Source organism: Spea bombifrons, chromosome 2, assembly GCF_027358695.1.
Source record: "Spea bombifrons isolate aSpeBom1 chromosome 2, aSpeBom1.2.pri, whole genome shotgun sequence".
Taxonomy (NCBI): Eukaryota; Metazoa; Chordata; class Amphibia; order Anura; family Pelobatidae; genus Spea; species Spea bombifrons.
Genome location: NC_071088.1, coordinates 35,599,320 through 35,622,188, shown reverse-complemented (window position 1 = coordinate 35,622,188; position 22,869 = coordinate 35,599,320). Strand labels below are relative to the sequence as shown.

General features: G+C 36.9%; 1 protein-coding gene across 1 annotated transcript in view; it reads right to left on the bottom strand.

The window, feature by feature from the left end:
• Positions 1-4,411: 4,411 nt before the first annotated feature.
• CCDC80 (coiled-coil domain containing 80) overlaps positions 4,412-22,869 on the bottom strand; it is a 37,415-nt gene continuing 18,957 nt past the window's right edge. The window contains exons 4-8 of the mRNA XM_053457477.1: positions 22,108-22,244; positions 18,428-18,579; positions 12,411-12,514; positions 6,144-6,224; positions 4,412-5,633 (exon numbers count right to left, since the gene is read on the bottom strand). Of these exons, the coding sequence (XP_053313452.1) occupies positions 5,284-5,633; positions 6,144-6,224; positions 12,411-12,514; positions 18,428-18,579; positions 22,108-22,244 (824 nt within the window). The 3' untranslated portion in view covers positions 4,412-5,283. The remainder of the gene's footprint in view (positions 5,634-6,143; positions 6,225-12,410; positions 12,515-18,427; positions 18,580-22,107; positions 22,245-22,869) is intronic.

The window sequence follows — 22,869 nt, the reverse complement described above, 5'->3', positions numbered from 1 at the left end:
GGTAAGGCCAAACACCTCTGCTCTTTTTGGAAAGTATGGGGGTGCTATGGTTAGAGGCATTTATAATGAAACTTAATGTTTTTTGTTTTTTTTTCTGGGGGGGTGGGTTGTGTAAAATTTAGACCTACTATTCTAAAGACTTAACTAATGTGGAAAGAGCTTGTTTTCAGAGTACCTGTTAGGGCCATTTTTTCAGTATTACAGTCTGCTTGTGTCATTAGCAGGGCAATCACAAAACAGAGTTTCAAACTCCCTTACATTTTGAACGGACAGCCCCAGTAAGCTGCTATTGTAAGGGACTGAATTGGCACTTAATTCATAATTGTATCATTTAGATCTTTTAACTGCTGCCCCAGGCATACCAAGAGCCTCGACATAGTCGAGTACTTGCAGGCACAATTCTCGCCTCCCTTGCGATTACAATGCATGATGCTGCCTTTTTTGTTAATGCGTCCTCCACACAGTATGTACACAGCTGCCAAAAATTCTCAATAAAGCTACATTTTTTGTAAATTTGTCTAATATTATTAAAATCTGAACTATCTTGTGCATATGCATAGTCTTGTTTCCTTCGTCTTTAACAACAATTGCAATTGTATGTGAGTTGTAAGATCTTCAGGACCAACATTTTTTCATTCTGGGCAGTAAAATTGCCATCATCAAGGATAACCCCAGGAAAGGTTACCAAGCTAGGCACTGATTAGGCTTGCCTTGTTCACAAAACTAGGGCTACAGCCACATAATCTAAGTCTTCAACACTAATTCTTTTTGGGAAGCAAAACTATGTCTGACCTGCTCATCACCAAATTTGGCTGTTGGTTTGGTGTCTTAAAGTAATTATGGTCACATACCACCTCTGCTTCGTAAAATTGATTGCACCCTTACAAATATCTGCTGGCTGTCATAGGACATAGATGTCCTTAACTAAAAATTGCATATTCTTCATACAGTAATGGAGGACCTCTAAGATTTATTTTATTGGAATTCTGTTTCATATTCTTCGCATTATATTTCTGACTGGAATCACCTTTTTGCAGCATGCTTAGCGCACCGACTTTTTTTCTTTTCCCTGTTTGCACATATTTGAGGTTGTTGGCTCCTCATCAGTCTGGTTGCAGCTTGCTGTCCAGGGGTTAATAGGGAGGAGGTTTAATTGCACCTCCCCCAACACATTAATAAGGTTTTGGTAGCCGTATAAACTGCTTTGTGTGCCCACTATGTAGGAGGTGAGAGTAGGTTCTCACCCTATTGAGAGTGTGCCTTGACGTGGCGGGTGAGCTTAATTATGCTTTGGCGAATTCATATAACCAAAACCTCTCATTTATATTATGTTTATGTATTTGTTGCCAACTTTTTTAAGGTAAGAAGCGCAGACAGTTTTTGTTTCTTGTATACATTGTACAGCCATTACACTGTTTCTTGCAGCATGCTTACACCTGTTTGGTAGGCCTCGTATTATTCATTTGTATTATTTGAGCCTGTGACTAGCTCAGCGCACCGACTTTTTTTCTTTTCCCTGGAATCACCTTGATCCAGATGAAGCCAGGGATTAAAGAACTACTCAAAAGGTCACACTATTTTAAACAAAGCAGGAGACTGATGCATGCTTTTGGTTACTATAGAAGACTGGTCTTTACCCAGTAGGGGGGAATTATTAGACGGAAAGCAGTGAATAACTGCTTTAAAGGAATTTTGAATTTGACCATGGTAATGAAAACCACATTTGGAGGGCAATAAAACATGCACTTAATGCTAGCCGGGTTAGACAAGACTTTACAGAACCAAAGAAGCTGAAAAAGTGCAGAAACATTTCACCAGATGGCAGAATAAAAAGTACAGAATGTGAGCAAAACACCCTAGGCTCAGCCACAGTGGGAACCTTTGATGCTGTTCCCACCAAGCCCAGTTAACCACTAGGTGGGTATGGCTTTAAACATCGGTTATACCTTTAAATATCAATTATTCCCAGTGGCTGCCTGAAAGAAGTATTACTACACAAGCTAGTGGCAGGCTGATGTTTGTAAAATTTTTAATCTCTTGCAATGCTCCACTGGAAATTGCTGTGGAATATAATTTCCATTATTATTAGGTAAAGGTAGTTTTAGTTTACTGGTAGATATGGGGAACAGTTCCCCAGCAGAAGTGCTAGAGGTTAATACAGTTGAGGAATTTAAACATACATCGGGTGGGCATGTGGCGTAAATTTAAGACATGACCAAAGATAGGTTTGAGTCTTTACAGCAGGAAAAACGGGCAGACTAGACTAGACAATTTTTATCTGTTGTCAATTTCCACGATTTCATATTAAATAATAACTTTAAGCGTGTGTGATTTTTAGCGACACAGCAGCTGCTTTCAACCACAGCTCCTATAATGCCCAGCAAAGAGTATCTAAGAATAATGGGAATTGTAGTTCACGTTACTGTCAGATAGTCCTCGCTGAGAATTATATTAACTGTAGTTCACAGCAGTAGATGTACCCGATACTGCCTGTTCTGAATGTGTGGATTTGTTGCGCCCGATGCATGATTAACAGCGGTCTGCCTTTTGAATGTTAAGCAGTTTCTGCTGTATGCTCTGCTTTATGCTCTGCGTGTAAACCACCCCTTTAATACCTTGTTTCTATTTTTACTTCCTTACTTCAAACAAAAGAGCAGTCTGTTTCCAGGGGCAGCAGCCTAACAGCCCTGCAGAAGGGGCGACAACTCTGATGTAATTTCCTGCTGCTTTAGAATTACAGCTATATTGGTGTTTTTTCAGTACTACAGGCTAATTCCAGCTTCTGTATTAACTATTTAGTTGCTGAGTTGCCTGACTTTGTGCCGGAAACTCGTGTCATGGCTATATTAAAAGCTGAGCATGTAAAGATAAATGGGCAGATTTTAAGGGTCTGGGATTCTTTCCATAATTTAATACAGGCAGCCCCCCCCCCCGCTGCCTGTATTATCATCTACAAGAAATAATAAAAAAATAAAATAAATATGCATATCCCGGTCATCACCATGATATAATTGGAGGTAACATCTGGTTATAAGTGAGATTCTTGAGGTCTATAAAGACAGATTATGTTCTCCCCACATAAAGTAAAATAAAAAAAAAAAAACAGGCTACTATGTAATGGAGTGTTTTGGCATGCAGAGTATTAATGCAAAAGCCAGAAATTTCACGTTAATGTAATTTTCTACACGCTTATATCAATTCAAAGGCCCATTTATATTTTGTGTTGCTGTTCAGATAAATTCCTGTGACAAAAGACAAAAGTTATGAGGGAAAGTTAAAGTTTGAAAAAACTTTATTAATTTATTTCACGAACGGTCGCATACCATGTTCACAATTGTCATAATTACACTTCCAAGAAAAATCAGCAAATTCCATCAGACTTAATAATGGTCTATGTTAATTAGGTTGTGAATTATTTAAAAAGGAATATAGAGAAACAAAGAAAACCCAGTTCACCCAAGTTTGAAAACAATTTCTCTCAGGTGGTCTTTTTTGCCAAGGACCCTTAAAAGAATGCTTTCTACAGGGCAATATACATTTTAAACAACTCTTTAATATATGTTTTCTATGCATCCTTGGTCATCCTATTTCACTTCAAACAAAACAAAAAAAAAGGAAAAATGTTTTGTGTAACTAAAAATCATATTTACAGCCAAGTTGAAAAAAAATTGGTAAAAATTATGCTAAACAAGTGGCCTTTGGTTGCCTTTAAACAGATTACTACTAGGTAGTACCATTTTTATGCAGTTATTTTGAGAGATATTAGGACATTAACCCCTTAAGGACAATGGGCAGTCCCTAAACCCATTGAAAACAATGCATGGAAATGTACGGGCTTTGTCATTAAGGGGTTAAAATTAAAAAATACATGTTCCTCGTACATAAATGTATTGGGTACAGTGGCCTGATCCTGCAAGGCCCACGGTGGCAGATTAGATGAGACAGGAGCCCTTGAGCTAATTCACCAGTGGACTATTGCCCTATTGAGTGACTGCCCCTCTAATGCGCCACAACTCTTTAAAGGCCAGTTTGGGAGATCAAAGATCTCCCTTAAAACCAGCCCAGTCATAATACTGAGCTCTGTGTTTTACTTGTACACTACTGTGGCATGCCTAGCATATAGCAACATTTCCCGGCGCTTTTTACAAAGGACTGGGGCAGGTCGGGAGGTGGTGGCTGGAGGCACTTCCCTGGGTTACACCTAGGTCAGTGAATTGCACTGATTAGGGACATCCTTCTCTGTATATATTAACAAATAATATGTTGAGTCGTTACTCTTTGATGTTGTTGAAGACCATGGGGTTAGTTCCTTGAGACAGAAAACTTGTTACTATGACTAATACCTTCTAAATTTTATTCATTTTTGTCAGCAAATGATAGCTATATAAATGAAAAAAATGTCAAGATATACTTCTTTTTTGAAGGCTGATTGGCTTGAATGTCGGTCACTGATGGCGTATACTTAAATTTATGAGATTCCATGTGAATTTGAGAGTCACGTTGAAGGTTATTATCCTTAGATTTTGCAACTGACTTCAGATCTCCAAAAATATACTGTACTAAAATGAGTCACAACAAAACACACATCTCCTCAAAGCTCAAAATCTAATACATAAACATTTAAGTTGCTTGTAAATGACATTTAGGATGGGTACTGCTTTCATCAATGTACTTGATGATTGAATAAAAACAGCATTGTATCATCCATGGTCTTTCTTGAAGGAATGGGAAACACATTAGTTCTAAACTATGTTAAAAAAATAATGTAAACATTTTAGAGGTGGTAAACTGCATAGAGAGTACCACAATAACATATATAAAAAATAAAGCTGGCAAAACAAATTATTCTTTAAATAACTAAACAATACAACAGTCTGCATTTACTGCCATATTTAAAGCTAATGAAATCTCTCTCCAACAGGGCCCACTTGGTTGACAGACTGCTAAACTCCTTCTAAAACTTTGGCCATGTCTCCATGGACCTTTGTAACATTATTCTGATTAACTGATATGGCTTGTTCCTCGTTTCCATCCATTCATTTTAACATATCAGTTTTCCAATAAATATATTAAAAAAGATATACATAAAGAAACAAGAACTCTAAATTCTATTATCTGAATATAAAATCATGAAAGGAACTCCTAGCAGAGAGCAATCTTGGTCCAATCCAATTTCTAAAAAAAAAAACATGTAAAACTATATACTACATTTATAGTTGTGGTTAAGGAAGAACAACTGAATTACCATTTGCAAGTTCAAATTCCTTTACTGTTTATTTTTTTTCAGTCATGGTATCTATGATAGTATCCCTCATGGTGTCGGTAATCGTCTTGATATCCTTCCTCATATCCCTGATGTGGGTACCCATGATAGCCATAACCTCCATATTCATCTTCCGGGCAGCGCATCCCTAGTGATTGTTGAATAGCCATCTCTTGCCGTCTGAGCTGCATGGAGTCAATTAAGTCGTATACAATTGCCATAGACCACATCGGAGAAGGATACCAGGATTTCACATTGCCGTCTTTGCCAACGAGAAGCATTGAGAAATATTCAGGGCTGACTTGAAAGTAATTTCTTATGTCTTTTACTAAATTAGAAGAAAGATCTTCTCGATCAACACTGGAACTTCCTGTAAGGAGCAAACAAAATATATATGAATAGACTTTGAGATTCTAGTTGGTAATGGGACTTTGCCCTGTAAGTCTGTCAGTTGATTCAGCAGTCAAGTTGATCATCAAGTTTGTCATTCCTATTTAATTTAATTTAATGGAGCTCTCGATCAACTCACTTACTCGTGAGGTACCAAGTTAAAATATGTGATTTTTTGGATGACTTAAAAAGTAGACAGCTCAACACTGTTGAGCAACTTGCATTTTCTTACCTCTCTTGATTTGACTTTTATGAATATTTAAGCTGGACAAGTTGGCCGGTGCAAACTCAGCTGAAGTGTGAACTCACATTCACTAAATAAACTCTTCAAACACACATAGCCATCTATTCCAAAACTACATTGGAAATATCTCATTTCTTGGTAACTTCTTAAGATGTTTAGTTTACTACAAAAAGACAATGCAATGACTAACGCTGTGATGCACAGTTGCACATCCATATTTATTAAAAGACGGAAATGGTTTCTTACCGTTGATAGGATATAGTTCCAAAACACCACCGGCTTCGGTACCAATGCCTACCATTTTCAGAATTGATAAATGACGAAGTCCTGTGAGAAAAGAAGTCAAATAATGATTACATTTGTAATAACCTAATGGTATTTTACTATGTGACGTACTCTTACACTCAGGGGGAATGTCTTACTGAAACCAATGCTGAGTTGTACTCAATGGCAGGCCCATTTTACCTAGATTTGTTAATGCAACAAAAGAAGTAGCGTCTCTAAAACAATACCTTTATTTCAGGTGTATTTTATGTCCAGAGATGGTCGTGAGAAGTAACTAAACATGCTATTATGAGTGGACAATAACTTAAGAGGCAACGATAGAGTCTACTACCAGGGTTTCTTTGGTACTTCACATCTACTTTTAATAAAATTTAAATCTCAAGGAAAACATAACGAGAGCCAACATACTGTTAAATGTAAAAAAATAAATATATTTCTTCCAAGCTCAAAAACACACCTACAAGCGACATACATTTAAGCCCAAATGCATAAGGTTATTTGTCACTGGTTGGAAGCAGCTTCCATCCTTTTCTTCTCATAGTGCAGGGTTGTCCAACCTGCGGCTCTCCAGCTGCTGCGGGACTACATATCCCATACTCCTCTGCCAGCCCCTTAGCTGAAAGAGCATTATGGGAGATGTCATAGTGTATCGGCAGCAGCAGATGCAACACACCTACAGCGGGCAGAATTCACTGCTGTAGATCGGTGAGTTTTACAGGAGGCTCTCTTGTTTTAAGTATCAAAGAAACCCCCCGTAGTGGACTCTTGCATATTTTAGAAGAAGTGAGAAACCCTTAGAGCCACAGACATATTTCATAGGGGAAGATTTTTTTAAATATAGGCCTATGTTCTATATTTTATATGTCAATAATTTAAGAAGCCTCAGCACTTATGAACTAGATTTGTGATTTTATTGTAAAACTGTCTTGTCTATTCTATAAACCAACATTACAATTTAGTTATCCTTCAAAAAAATCATTAAATCATTTTTTTTAATTAATATTTAATAACAATACCAATAACCCAGGTGAAATAGAAATAAAGCAAAACACCCTACAAAATGTTATATACATTATACTGTATTTATTATGAACTTTTCTTTAGTAAAACTTTCTTTTTATAAATATATATTATATATTTATATAATATAAACCGATCGTACTATCCCTGAGGGGGATTTCTCAATGTCATATTCTACCATCTAGAATAAATTGTATCCTCCACAGTTATTCCTAGTATAATTCTTATTAAAGGTGAATACTAATTTGTACTTTAGGCGTTCAGATTAGTTGAAGGTCAAGCTTTGATAAATAGTGTGTATATCATACTGAAGAAAAGTTCTAGGTATCTGCACTATATATTTATTTTCCTCCAAGTCAAGTCCATTTTGAATGTAATTAGCTTCTAAAATAATAGGATCTACATGTTTGTTTCCAAGGGGTCCTTGGTTTATATAGACGTGGCACATTTCCATCCATACACAACACATATTGGGATAACTACTTGTGCTTTGGTATACCAGGTCAGTAGCATGCACATGTTTGCAAGAATAACAGTTAAAGGGCATTACTGGCATTATGGAACCTGTGCCCATCCTCGTTGAATTAGTGTTTTGCTGTATGACATAGAAAGTAGCAACAATTGTAAAATCCATGCCCTTTAGGGGTATAACCTGATATCCATTGTTCTACAAGTCATTGTTATGATACTTGTCCATTTGGAAATATCGATAGAAACATCCTCACAGCAACTTGGGCTTAGTTTTAGGGATTTACAAATGTTCAAGTGTCAGTACAAAAATACACAATAACATTATGAAAATGGGGGTATATTTTTAAACCTATTATGAATTTATTATTATATATCTTATTATTCAAGGTACATTATCATATTTTCATTTAGGAATATTCTTAAATATTGGATAACAAAGAAAATCAAAAGATAATGGAACACAACATTTATTATATAGATATTTTTTTAGATATGGGTTTATGTTTGTGCCAGACTGCACTGGTAAATAAATATCTTACAGGGATCTGATTTTGAGTTACGTTGTTAAATGCTGTATAAAGCCTCAGTCCCTTGGTATGTATGTAAAACCATTTAATAGTCCACCACAAGCAATGCATTATCATGATTCATGAATGGTCACTAGAAAAGCCTTCATGGTGAAGGCACTTGTACCGTGTTTCCCCGATAGTAAGACACCCCCGATTGTAAGACGTATCGGGAGTTTCAGAGGGGTCGGCTAATATAAGCCGTACCCCGAAAGTAAGACATATGTCTTACTTTCGGGGAAACACGGGGGATTTGCCGGGTCCGCCACTCTAAGGGGCCGGGAAGTCCCCACCAAGGCCGGCCTTACGTGTCTGCGGCCGCACAGGATTTAAATTAAAACATCGGGGGTTTTTTTTAACTTTATTTAACATCCTCCATGTTAAATAAAGTTAAAAAAAACTTTATTTAACATGGAGGATGTTAAATAAAGTTTTTTTTAACTTTATTTAACATGGAGGATGTTAAATAAAGTTGAAAAAAAACCCCGATGTTTTTATTTAAACCCTGTGCGGCCGCAGACCCCTAAGGCCGGCCCCTTAGAGCAGGGCCGACCTTTGGGGTGTGCGACCGCACAGGGCGCCACACTCCAGGGGGTGCCAACCTGCGGCACCCGGCACCCCTCCAGAGACGGACAGTAATGTCCGCCGCTGGAGGAGCAGGCTCGCAAGGGAGCGGTATCGGAGGTCTTTAACAGACCTCCGGCTCCCTTGAGTGATTTTAAGCCGGGTTCAACCCGGCTTAAAATCACTCAAGGGAGCCGGAGGTCTGTTAATGACCTCCGATACCGCTCCCTTGTGATCTGCGCGGCAACAGCTGTTGTGCGCCGGGGTTTCTTGTCAGATCCCGGCGCACAACACTGAAGCCGCGCCCACCGCTGTCCGTGCCCTCTGACCCGGAAGGAGACAAGAACTGAAGAAGAGGAGCGAAGAGGAGGAAAAGAAGCTGAAAGAAGAAAGGAAAGGTAGGAAAGCATTAAGTGAGAGTGGATTGGTGTATATGTGTGTGGATTGGTGTATATGTGTGTGTGGATTGGTGTATATGTGTGTGGATTGGTGTATATGTGTGTGGATTGGTGTATATGTGTGTGGATTGGTGTATATGTGTGTGGATTGGTATATGTGTGTGGATTAGTGTATATGTGTGTGGATTTGTGTATACGTGTGGATTGGTGTATATGTGTGTGGATTGGTATACGTGTGGATTGGTAGGTGTGTTGATTGGTAAGTGTGTGAGAGTGATGGGTGTTATGCTGTACCATTTCCAATGTCTTTTTCATGATCTAATTATGCTCTAAAAGTACATCATAACTCCCATCACTCTCAATTTTTTCCCAATATAAGACATACCCCGAAAGTAAGACATAGTGGGGCTTTTAGGGATAAAAAGAAAGTAAGACACTGTCTTACTTTCGGGGAAACACGGTATTTAAGCAGGTTGTATACCGGTGAAAAAAGCACCAATCTGAATGCCAAGAAATGTATGTAACTATATGAAAGGCACCAAAAGCTTAACAAATCTTCTGCTACCTGTACCACCCAGACTTAATGCTAACACTCTATGGACCTCCCTGTTCGAGAAGAAATGACACATTAATTCCATTACATTTTGGCAGCAATGTTTGTCTGGAATACATATGACTATTGAGATCATATTTGCTTTGGCAGGCAATCATGAGGATGCAGCAAAACCTGCATTTTCATTGTTTTAAAGAAGACTTATTACCATTTTTTTTTCAATTTAATGAACATTTTTCAAACTAAATAAAATTCAGTTAATAAACACTATTCTTAAATAAAAATAGCTTTATAGTATTTGGATTTTATAACATTGCATTATTATATAATAATTGAATGTTAAGTGTTTTTTAATTACACAGCATGGGCTAAATGATTCATGTAATGTAAGTGCATATAACAAAAACTTGAAATATGCATTAATCTTGGCTATTTAAATTCTTATTGTTACAGGAAATAATTTTTTTTATCTGTGCACTTTCTGGTCGATGAAAGTAGTGTGACAGCTGTGATCCTGCCATAAGAACAGAGCTTCGGTAGATAGTTACAAGGAGCAGCTCCAGTCGTAACATTTTGATGACATCACAACCCATGGAAAGCTGCCGTTTAAAGATGGTTAAAGGCACACTCCAGCTACCATTAAGTTCAGTCAAAACCAGCGCTGGCCCAGGAAATTTGCGTTAAGCATCCCATTGACGTAAATTTTCATTTTAGCTGGCCAATGTTGATTTTGGGGAAGCGACCTCTGCTGTATTGAAAGTTTATGCGACTCTACATAATGCTATATAAACATTTGCCCAATAAATGCTACAACATATTTCTTTGAACTAGACTAATTACCACATAACCAGGGGTATTTTACACTACACTAAACTGTAGTGTTTTTTTGTGTTTTTTTTTTCTATGAGGAGAGAGGCAGACAACAGAGACAAAGGCAGTGCTCTGCTCCATGTGATTGACCATGAAATCGTTCACCAGGGCATCTGCTGTACACTCATTGCTGAGTGGTCAATAAAAGCAGTGCGGCCACAATCATAGCAATGTGGGAGTGTTTTTTGAACCACTGATCCGTCATGGGTCCTGTAGGGACAACTTTTCATGATGTACCTGGTACCTCATTGGTCGCAAAGGGTTAAAAAAAAGATATATTTAGCAAGGTTAACCACTTTCAGCTTGTCATTGCTTCAGTGGGGAATTCTGGTATTGGAATAAGAAATGTCATGCTGTCCGGTCACTAAAAGAATAGCGTTGACTTTAGCCGATCTTGCTGATTCAAGATAAATGTGTTTGTTATATTTGGGGAAATATTGATAAAATACTCAGAATGGCAATCAGAGAGAATGCAGCACTCTAGAAAAGTATATTAGCAGAAATGTTGGCATGTTATGTTTTGATCCTCATCAGAGGATATTATATCAAATAAAAATAATCTCAACAAAATATTACTATAACATCAAAATGTGAGAATAAGGGGTTAAACACTATGTTCTACTTTTAAGGCCACGTGTCTAATGAAAGATGACTACTAAGTATGGGCTAACATTAGGTGTCAAGCTCTATACAGACTTTGGGGGGGAAAAATAAAAATAAATCAGCTAAACTGGCTAAATCGTCTTAATCTACAGCCATGTAGTTAGTTTGTATAAATGCCAAGTGAGTCATACAGGAAAACTCTGAGGTGTGTTTTTTCAACTCACCCTCACATTGAAATAGTTTATGTGGCCTTCTAAATTCTTCTAAAAACAACTTAAAACAGTGTTGCACATGAGAAAAAAATCATGACATCTGTTTACATGAAGAGCAGCGAAATGCAGTCTTATATGCAGTTCAATATAAAGTCTTGAAATTAAAAAGAGAAATGAAAGAGAATTTTAAGGACCTCCATAAAATTATAAGGAGGCCCACCAATAGAGAATTCTTGGAAAGGAGCGTGGACTGGGGTAGATTTACATGTGCTATATTTGGACAAGAGATGTCTGGGGACCTGACTGTGTTAAGGGCATCAGGTATTGGGCTACTGATATTTGGTGTAAGAAGAGGAGACGGATAGATGTCTATATTAAGTTTTTACTTGAGGGAAGGTGCTTAAGAGGGACATTAGTGAAAATATTTTAACAATAGTGAATATGGATATGGGAGCAGAAACTGTGAGGGATACCACATAAACTCACAACCACCACCAACATCAAATACAGATGATACTATGAGACGAAAGGACAGTTCAAAAGAAAACATTTGAGGTATAAATGAGCAAACATTTCCACTTTCTGTTGAAGGTATGATATGTGCAAAAGGGGAAAAACCTGGAATATAAATTAATTTCCCATGAGCTATTATACTTCTCCCAGAGCTATTATACTTTTCCTAATCCCTTGGTAGGGCTGTCTACAATTGTCCATCTCTTCACACCCCATGCACAGTATCGGTGTCTCTCCAATTTGTGTAAGCCATTCCGTTGCACAGCTAGCCACAGATCCTACAGCCCAACCCAGCCACTTTTTTATTCCAAATGTGGAGCTGGGGTGGGGGGTAGCCTCCCATGCAACAAATGCATATAAGGTGAGTTTCTTATACAGAAAATATGCTGAACTGTAGAATTTGGGATCTAGGAAAAGTCGCAGATCCAATTATAATTGAATGAATGCACCATGCATACCCATGTTACAGGCTTGTCCCGTCAAAGCGTATAGTTGCTGTTGATAGCCCCATTCTTCGTCATTAGGAGCTGATATGACCAGCAAACGTCTTCTCCAGCGGAACCTTAAACAAAAAAGTAACACAAAAGTGTAACCAAAAATGAAAGTTGTTTCAAATGTGTGAAAAATGTGTGTTTTTAATAATTGCTGTTTCATGTGATGTTTCTTCTGCTAAATGGTTTTAGAAATAAAATGTAAATCCATTATCCCAGTAGTGGCTCAAAACTTTCTATACATTTTCTATTACACAACTTTTTTTTGGTTAATATACAATTAAGTTAATTTACCATTACAGTTTAATATGTAGATAAAAGAACATTATGTCACTATATTTATTATTAGTTTTTTTATATATATATATATCAAAATCATTTGGAAGATTAGTGTTCTTTCTGTAAAATATATTAACATAAAACATTAATTCCTTCTAGCTGAATATTGGAAAGTACATTAACTTTATTGAAATAGCAGACCCAAGTTATATTACATACTGTGAAATCAGTTCCTGTGCAATGATTAAACTTTAAATCCAATCCAAAGAATTCTAGCTAAAAATGATTACGGCATTGCTACAGTGCTTAACAATGTTCAGAATGAGAAAAGGAACCGTATATATATGGAACAAGATGAATCATTCAGGCTTGAAATAAATGAATTTGAATATATGGTGGTTTAAGAATTTAAAGTAAAACCAGACAATTCTGTATTAAAGTCTTTTTGTGATTTTCAAAAAAGATATAGCTTTTAACATCTGACAGAATGTAACTATTTCTCAAAGTTCCAGTGCCAGGGGAATAAACCTTTTTTTGCACCTTATAGTACTTGTGTTATTTTACACTTGAGTTACTTGTTCAGTAAGCAATTTTAGAACGAGCCCAAATGATCTTTTTTTAACAATGTCTTTCTGAACATTAATTTAGTTCGGGCATGTTATATCAGTGTTTGGAAGCATATATATATATTTATATACAATTATGACCTATGAATTATGAGCCTGCTATGAGGATCTTAGGGGTTCTTGTTTTGACCCTGGTTGAGTGTGTGTCCCCTACCTTATCCCAGTCCCCTTGATATATTTCCATTTGTAAATATGTGTATCAACCTATCAGTGCCTGCTTTAGTTTCCCATGACAATTAAGTGCTCCTTGCAAAATTTTACAATTAAATAATTATTTCTGGGAAGGGTCTAAGCCAACACAATAGAAATGATGTTCTTAGTTAATTCAACAGACTTGATGGAGTTGTGGCACAATCTACTTTCTGTGAAATTCTGTGAAATTACATGTATGTATGTTACACATACAAATTTGAAATATGAGCAATGATGAGGAATAGAACAGAAGAACAGAAGATACAGGGAACTGTGTCAATCAGTTATAGAATTCAATACAATGATGATTATTATGCTATACTGATTTGTGGAAATGTCTTTTCAGGTCACTGAATCAAAAGGTGTTTAGTATTACCCCACAGCTAATCTGATTTAACAGTTCTGTGCAATTACATGTCCAAGCAGAATACCTCCTTTAAAAGATTATCCATACATTCTATACATTCCAGAAACCATCAATGCTTTGTAGGGCAATGCAAGGAATGACCAAAGAAAGTCTTGTTGAAATTATTGTTAATGATGCGTGAAATTATAGTACATTCACAGTACCATTCATTGTTACCTTGTTATTAAGCGGCCCACAGGACCACCAGCTAGTTTGTTGTGGTCACACTGTTATATGCATTTATGCATATTATGTGAATTTGTAAGAACAATAAGAATGAGTTTTAACTTGATTTTAGTGGAAAAAGAATGCCAGTATTTTTCTGGCAATTCTGCAAACTATAACACTTTTGTGATTAAATATACTGCAAAGCTGTCATCCCTATAACCTTTTGAAGCCAAAACGTACCCATCAATATGATTTTTACGAAAAAATGTTGGCAACGTTATTTTTTTTTATATATAGGAAATTGGTCTAAATTGTACATTCATCTGATGGAACAATGATGGCAAAGAAGATCATCGGCCTCCAAATGGGTTTAACAGAGATTTAATCGGAAAAGCTATCCTAATGAGTCTTGTATCTGACGCATTCATTGGCGACCATCAAGTTAACCTCATAAAAAAAATTGCTAGGCAAGTGAAGGTAGATGGCGAGATCCAAAATTGTTCGTTATTGATTACAATTAGCATTACAATCTACTCTTGATAAAGTAGTCAGTATGTTTAGACTCATTGGAACTGTAAGCCCTGCATGGATCAGTTTCGATGATATGGCTGGTAAATTTACTGTACTGTCAAGTGGATGGCCAATGCATATGAGAGAGAACAAAGATTTTGTCTCTTATTGCGCCAATTTAACCTTTGAAGTATGTTTTCAAAGTTGCAGACTGTAAGGCAGAGGTGGTCATAACTGGGCTTAGTGAATTGAAGGTACTGAAAAGGTGTGTAGAGTTGTGTAATAAGGGGGAAAAAAGGGATGTGAATTAGGTCTATTTTGCAAGGAATAGGACTCAGTAATAGGCGCATAGTGTGAAATTACACTGAGCTTACCTTGTTCACGTGCATATATTATATTACGATGGACATTCAAAAAGTTTCCACATTACGTAAAAAAAAAAATTACATCACTTTTCTACATGGTCACCTTCCTTTGCGATGCAATTTTCCCAAAGTCGTACCAACTTTTTAATGCCATTAGCAAAAATGTTTTTGGTTGAACGTGAAGCCACTGCTGCTTTCACATCATCAGCATGATGGATGCTTCCACAGCATACTCTGCCGCTTGCTTTCGGGCTCGTAATGGTGAACCCACGTTTCATCACCAGCGACTATCTTCTTCACGATAACGGGCCATGCATCACACGCTTTACTGAACTTAAGGCTGTCATGAATAGGCAGATCCAACACTCACACTCACTCCAACTGAGCACACATGCGAAGATGAACAGACGGAACCCTGTTCCTCTTTGGTGCAATTTATAAGTTTGGCAGCCATCTTCACACCAGGGTGAAAACTCTTATACTAAACTACAAGGGTATTCGGCTTGCCAGACAGAACTAGTCACATGACACGTTAGAGACGACCAATTACTACTCCTCCCGCCTTCACCGTTTTCAATGACAAAAGTGCGGAATATTTTGGAAGGTCCCTCGTATTTATCTCTGAGTAGTTTCAAAAGCAATAACTACAGTTGCCCAGCCATCTATTTAAACAATTTATTTTCATTATTCATGTTTTTTCCCTACCACACAAGATAACAAATACAAATAATATAATACGGTAATATAACACAGTAAATAAAAAAACAATATATTTATATAAACTGTTTTATACTGTTATACTGTTAAAGTGTAAAGTTAGGTGTGGTACTGTCAAACTCCTATTGCATAGTAACACTTTAAGAAGGAGCTCTTAAAATTTGCACAGTAGTTTATTTTAAATGTGATAATATGCAGGCTAAATATGGACATATTTTCCAGTGCAGAAAACAGACTTTGGAATGAAATGTAGAGGAAACAGTCATCACAAAATCCTGCTGTCATAGGAACGACGTGCTACCCTAAAGGCTACTGTCTAACTAAGTTTATAAATACCATGCTTATTTGCCTTTGCCCAGTGAATAAACCTTTACCTCATCAATCAGACCTTTAACGTCTTGGGACAGCGAAGACCCCAAACAAATAAACCTTATATTCATTTGGAAAATGTATGCCTACCTATGTTCGAAATCATAATTTTTAAAAACAAACTAAACCTTGTCTATATTTCCTAACACAAGCAGGGATAAGCTCTTCATAAGGCTGACTAGACCTTTGGAGGCAAAAGTGGGAAAAAAGGTGTACTCTTAACTATGCCTGCTCCTATTTATGGTCCATCCAGTAATATTTAAAAGTTACACCTATTTCATTTACCTTTACTTATTTATTTCACAGTGTGGAGGACATTCCACATCTTCGTGCCTATAAGGGCCCAGAATGTCAAACAGAACCTGAAAGCATAACCCTGTACTAAAATAAAAATGATCCTTGTAATAGGCCTTCATGGTTCCTAGGAGGCTCAAATTAGATTGTCTACATACATTATACCTAAATAGGTATGTACTCGTTTTGTAAGCAATCGAAGGTTTAAATTTACACAAAACATTAATTGCATATTATATCTGATATTATGGTTTTATTGTATAAAACAACTTTTTTTCAAGTTTCTATGTCAGTTATGTATCAGTGTCTCTTTTGCATCACATACCCATTAATTGTTCATGGCGAAAGTTATACAAGAGATAACATTTTACATTAATTATTAATGAATTGTTCCTCAGCAGACATTAAGTCTTGGGGAAGTTTTTGGTATTCAAGTGTACTGGGGATGATGGTGGCCATTTGGCCATGTAGATGCTTATGCCAAGCACACAAGCAAAAATGCACTAAACTGCTGGATTCATTTGTATTATTATTACAGATGTAATAGTCATTCTTTTAATGTGGGATTCTACAGAAGTTAATAGTTACGTTTAACACAACATATAAGTAGAGTAGAGCACAGGGCTAAATATGTTGCCAGATTGTGGAAAAAATTGTATGTGGATCCAAATAATGAAGCAAATAATGTTTATGTTTTTCTTTGTTGTGCTATCAGAATTAGCACTACTTTCTCATTAAATAACGAGTATATATTACAATGAACAGACTGTTCAGAGTTAGGTGACATAGATCACCACAACCAAGCTTATTTCTAAACTAAAGGAGTGCACAAGCTATCCAAAAACATTACTCAGAGCATGTAATCCAGTCACCAAAAATTGGCCATCATACCTCCTGATGATGTGCTCAAAGAAATAGCACATACCTCCCTCAAATCTTGCATTAATCAAGTGAAGTTTAATTTAATTAAATAATGCTATGACTTAATATGAGATGGAATTCAGGAGTAATCAGCTACAACTCAAAGTGAAATAGCTGACTAAAGGGTCAGGGCAGGTGGAGCTCATACAAGGTTAACAGGAAAGTAAAAACTAAAGCATCAATGTTAATAACACCCAAAATGTCAGCAAATATACATATTAACTAAGTGAAGAAATGAGAATGTCTGCATTAAAATATTCACCTAGGCTCATTTCACCACTGTGGTGCATTATTATGTATTAATGACCAGCAGGGTTTAAGTTCTCCTGATGATGTAGGTGCGTCCGCCTGCTGGATTTGTGCAGCTGCATTCTACAGTGTGCTTGTGTGGCTGGAGCGATAAATCAGGCGAGTATGGGGTGCTGATGACAGCCCACCAGGTATTTGCTATGTGTGACAGATGGCCAGTCCATGTTTGCTGGCCAGCATGTTGTTTTAATGGTGTATCGAGTTATTACGTTCCCTAATGAAAGGGTTCCTTTAATTACACTAAGTGTCACAAAATGTCTCATCACTAAGATAATACAAAATGTCACTGTAGACCTGCATACCAGGGGTTGACAAAACTCAACAAAAATGTAGGATCCAGTTTTTTTTTCCAACAGTACAAACTACCACACATACTAACACACTTACATATACCAACATATTTAAACACACTAACATACTTACACACATATACTAATACACACACAATGACTTACTTGCATACACACACATTTTTCTTACTTTTTTTTGGCTCAAGACAGCTCTTCTGCTCCCTCGCAGTCCTCACACTCTGCTTGTTTCTGAGTGCTGGGAAATGACATAATCCCCCCACGCTCATACTCAGCATGCTAGCACTGCCCCGACTGAATACAAAGTACAACATGCACCTTAGGGTTAAATTTAGCCCTAAAGTATGTATGGTACTTTTGTACAGTTAACCCAGTGCTCCCATGCAAAACCGTAGGCTCCAGGAAGTGATTTCTCGTCACCATGACGACCTGGGGTTTGTCGTGCCTTGTTCTATAAATAATTAAACGCTACAATCCAGAATGTGCTTAATTCATTAGTTGACTTTATGAATAAATTTACCTGGAGAGAAAGTTTTCCAAGGACCTTGTCTTGTCTTCCCTTTTGCATGTTATTCCTTCCCTTTTTTGCTTCTCCATTTCCTTGATTCTGGATTGGAAAGTGTCTACTATGTCAAATATTGACTTCATTGCAATGGGGACCTCATAGTATTGCTGTGCAAACAAAGAAAAATAATTCACACAAAAAACTTTACATAAAACTAAAGCATATATCCAACAAGGAAAACAAGGACAAATGTGTTGGGCTCCATATCACATCCACACAAAAGAAAAATGGTAAAACACTGAGGTTTGGACTCTTAAGTCAAGTCATGGAAACTTTGGCAGACTTTCAGCTGTCAGGCCTGAAAGACTCTGTTATTAATTGGCTATTCCACTGATTTAGAGAAAGCAGTTTGGGTGTAGTTCTGGGAAACTGTCAGACTTCCAAGAGCAACGAGGACACTTTCAGCGAAGGTGGTGTAGCCAGCCAAATGGCCCAGTCATGTAGAGTCACAAAAACATATCTGCCATAAAGTATACACTAAAACCTTCAATACAAACAAAAAATTTGAACAGTAAAGGCCAAAATTTACTAGCACTGTTCCAAGCATATGGAAACGCCACCAGTAAGTGGAAAATTATTGGCTAAGGTTAATGCGGTCTGGTGTATTTTGCTAATCTGTAGTAAAGATACAACTGAAATAACCTCGTAGTTGTAGTCCTTTGTGAAAAATGTTAGTGCCTGAATAAACCCCATTTGAAGTAGACTTGGTTTTTCTTTTCTAGGACTTGGATTTGTTTCATTAACACATAAGTAGATACCTAGTAGTTCTAGAATCTTGTCACCTTTATGGAACTAAACATTGTCACATAATAACACCCACCTGCCTTCTACATTTTTCAATGAACCAAAACATTCCATTTTTGTGTGAGTTCGCAATTAAGATGGTCTTCTATAGGGGTCTATTTGTCTTACCAGAAACAACAATAGAGAACTCAAGAATGACATATGTGTAGGACAAAAGCGGCAGGTCTGACACATTTCTCAGGGGCCCACAGAGGGCCACCCAGGTCTCCAACAGCCATCATATTTTGGTTTAAACCCCTAAAATGGAGCTAAGGGAAGAGGTGGAGAAATAAAGAAATGCATAGATTGATGGGTGCTGTATGAGTCACATTAGGGAGTTTGAGGGGCCCACCAGCCAATGTTTAAATTGTGCTCAATCTATAATAAAGACACTGCCGCATATCTTTTTGGTATTCTGTGTTTCTTTGATTAACATTTGTCTTAAGAATATGAATCATTGACAGTTTAACATATATATATATATATATATATATATATATATATAGGCTAGTATGTAGAAAGACCCTCATTACAAAATATGTTGTATTTTTCTACATACATAAAGAGGGTCTTTAGTCTTAAAGTCTGCCTTAAAAACTGGAATTTTACTTCTCTTAAGCCCTAACCTATTTAATATCTTGTAATCTATTGAATGCTTCAAGATCATGTGGGCTACAACATGTTATCTGTGGTAAAATAATTTGTCATTTAAGGAGGCCAGTGTGGTAACTCGGTAAGGACCTGCAAAAGGCTGTATCCATGTTCCAGAGGTTTTGTGCAGTTCTGGAGACCCCATCTCTAGAAGGATATTGACACATTGGAGAGAGTTCTGAGGAGGGCTACTAAAATGGTGACTGATTTACAGAGTAACATGTTTCATGAAAGACTAATGAATGTATAGCTTGGAGGAAAGAAGAGAGAGGGGAGATGTGACAGAAACATTTAAATACCTTAATAGATTTAACGAAGTAAAGGAAGGAAAGTTTTTTTCACAGGAGAAATGTTAGACAAGAGTCCATAGTCTTATGCTGGAGTGTGAGCGGTTTAGATGTAATATAATGAAGTTTTGTTTTATTGAGATAGTGGTAGAGGCTAATACAGTGAGAGACGTTAAACATGCTTGAGATTCTGAATAGCCCTATGCCTACCTCAAGACCAAGGATTGATAAAGGTCTCAGTTTCCACAACGGGCAGACAAGATGGGCTGCATAGTTTTCATCTGCTGTCAAATGCTATGTTCTGTGATCCTGAATGTGATTGATCCCACCTATATATGCATTTTGTATGTAAAATCTAAATGAAAACTTGCAGTTGGTGTAAGAGGTATGGATGGAGCAGGGGCAAATCCCACCCAGAGGTTTTACCGAGTGTAAAACAACTCTCCTATACCCATTCTTCCTCCTAAAATATATACATGTAACCCTTCACATAAAAACGTGACGCTGGGTAAATTCTATTCCCCTGAGATTTTTTTGGCTTCCTATTCCAAAAAATTTACATTAACAAATGTACTCCAGTCAAGCAACATTATATTATGTATTTTTTATATCATATAGTTGTAGTCTGAGTACCATGCCTTTTATGTATGTGTCCTGATGATGGATCTTTTCACAAGCTGAGCTGTGTCCCTTCCCTGATCCCCAGCAACACAGCTTTGAAAAATAGGTTCATGCTATGGGCACATGCCTGGCTCCACATTTTAGATTTCCTTTATTTTTAGTCCAAGAATGTTTTTTTTTTTAAAAGAACAGATAATTTTATTATAAGTACAGCTCTTTCATATCCTCAAGAGCCGTGTTTCCTACTGCTTAGATGTGAAATCATGTTTCCTGGATGTAATCTGAAACAAGATTGTGTAATAGTATGTTTACATAAAGACTTATCAAAACACATGGTATACTGTTCTGTATGTGTTCGTGTGACTACACCTTACAAATAACCAGCAAGCTTGGCCTTTTGACAAGAATGTTGACTTATCCAAGAAATTGATTTTTTTTTATCATTGCAGTCTGAGGAATTTTAAACAGTAAGGCTTTTATTAATATGCCATGACAGAGTTCAAGTAACCTAAAGTGTATCTCGGAGGCTGCCTGTAGGACTACTGAATATTGTTTTGTGTTTCATGCATACTTCACATTCGTCTTGATCTAATGGTGTTTTAACCTTGTTAAAAAAGTACCTATATACTTAAACATACGGTATTACTGCTTCTCATCCTATTGCATGAGACAACTATAAGATTATACAAAATTCTATTTCTAAGTGTCTACCTGGTTCTCCATTGGGTGGGAGCAAGGATTCTGGCTTACTGCCACAATGAACCCCACAGTCACAGGATCTTCTAGTTTGGTTGATAAACAAACTTACCATTTTTCTAATACCCAAACTTTTAAGCTGTTTTTAGTATTAATATACGCTAATTTCATCACACAATATTTCCTCTCATACTGCTTATAGCGGTATAATAATATAATATGTCATAAGCATTTGAAGAGACGCTCTGAGGTACTACATATTGTTATTATTAGTTTGAATAGGTAGCATTAAATATTGTTATCGTTAAAGCAGGATAAAAATGGCTGCCCAGCACCAAAGTTCTTTAAAAGGGCTCACAGAAACATTTCTGTGGTGGGTGTAGGGAGGACAAAGGAATTTAGTTTGGGGTAAAATAAAGAGGTGATTCTGTATGAGAGGGGCACCTTGGTATGAGGAGAAGAGACCTAAAGTTACAGGTTCTTAGGGAGCTTGTAGGAACCAAACAAAAAAACAGAGCATCACCAAGGTCTCTATTAACTTTAAAGTTGGCCATATTAAAAATATGAACTTTACTTATTTAATTATACGTGCCTTACCTTAACCTTCATGTCCAAATCTGTTAGGACCATAAAGAAATCATTGTAAGTCATTCCGTATTCTTTTCTCAATTCACTTATAAGGTCATGGTCCAGTAGATCATCATCACCTATTACCTTCATGGGTTTTTCATTATCTAAAAAAGAAAAAAAACGGCATTTGTGTTACAAAATACAGAAAGCATTTACCAAAAATGCATCTAAATTAGCAAGGAATTAATCTGAAAAGCTGTATAGATGCTGCCCAGTATGTTTGTATTGATACACACAGAGAGCTGTGCTGTCAAACTATTTTTTTTAAAGAAACAATCTATTCACAAGGCAAGGCAAAGCCATTAATCTTAACAAAACAACAACTTATCTTTCAATTAATGTTTTACTTTGTTCTGTCAAACTATCCACTACACATTGTAACATTAAACACTCACGTTTTACTAAAGAGGAGGCCATCATGTTTAACTTGAAACATAGGCTTTTCACTTTGGTCCCCTAGGCAGGGAGAAGATAGTTGTAATTGAATCAGCAGCCCTACTACACTCAAAAAATGATTTGCCATGATAGCATTTGTGGGGTGCTAAAATGAGTGTGTATGGGGGGTGTCAGCATACTGTTCTGTATGGTGTTAGAGTGAGTGTTCGTGTTCAGTATGGTGCATCGATGTACAGTGTGAGTGTGTGTATGAGTGTCAGTGTATAGTATTAGATTGTGTTGGGTGTCAGTGTACTCTGTTAGAGTGTGTGTGGGGTGTCAGTATGCAGGTAA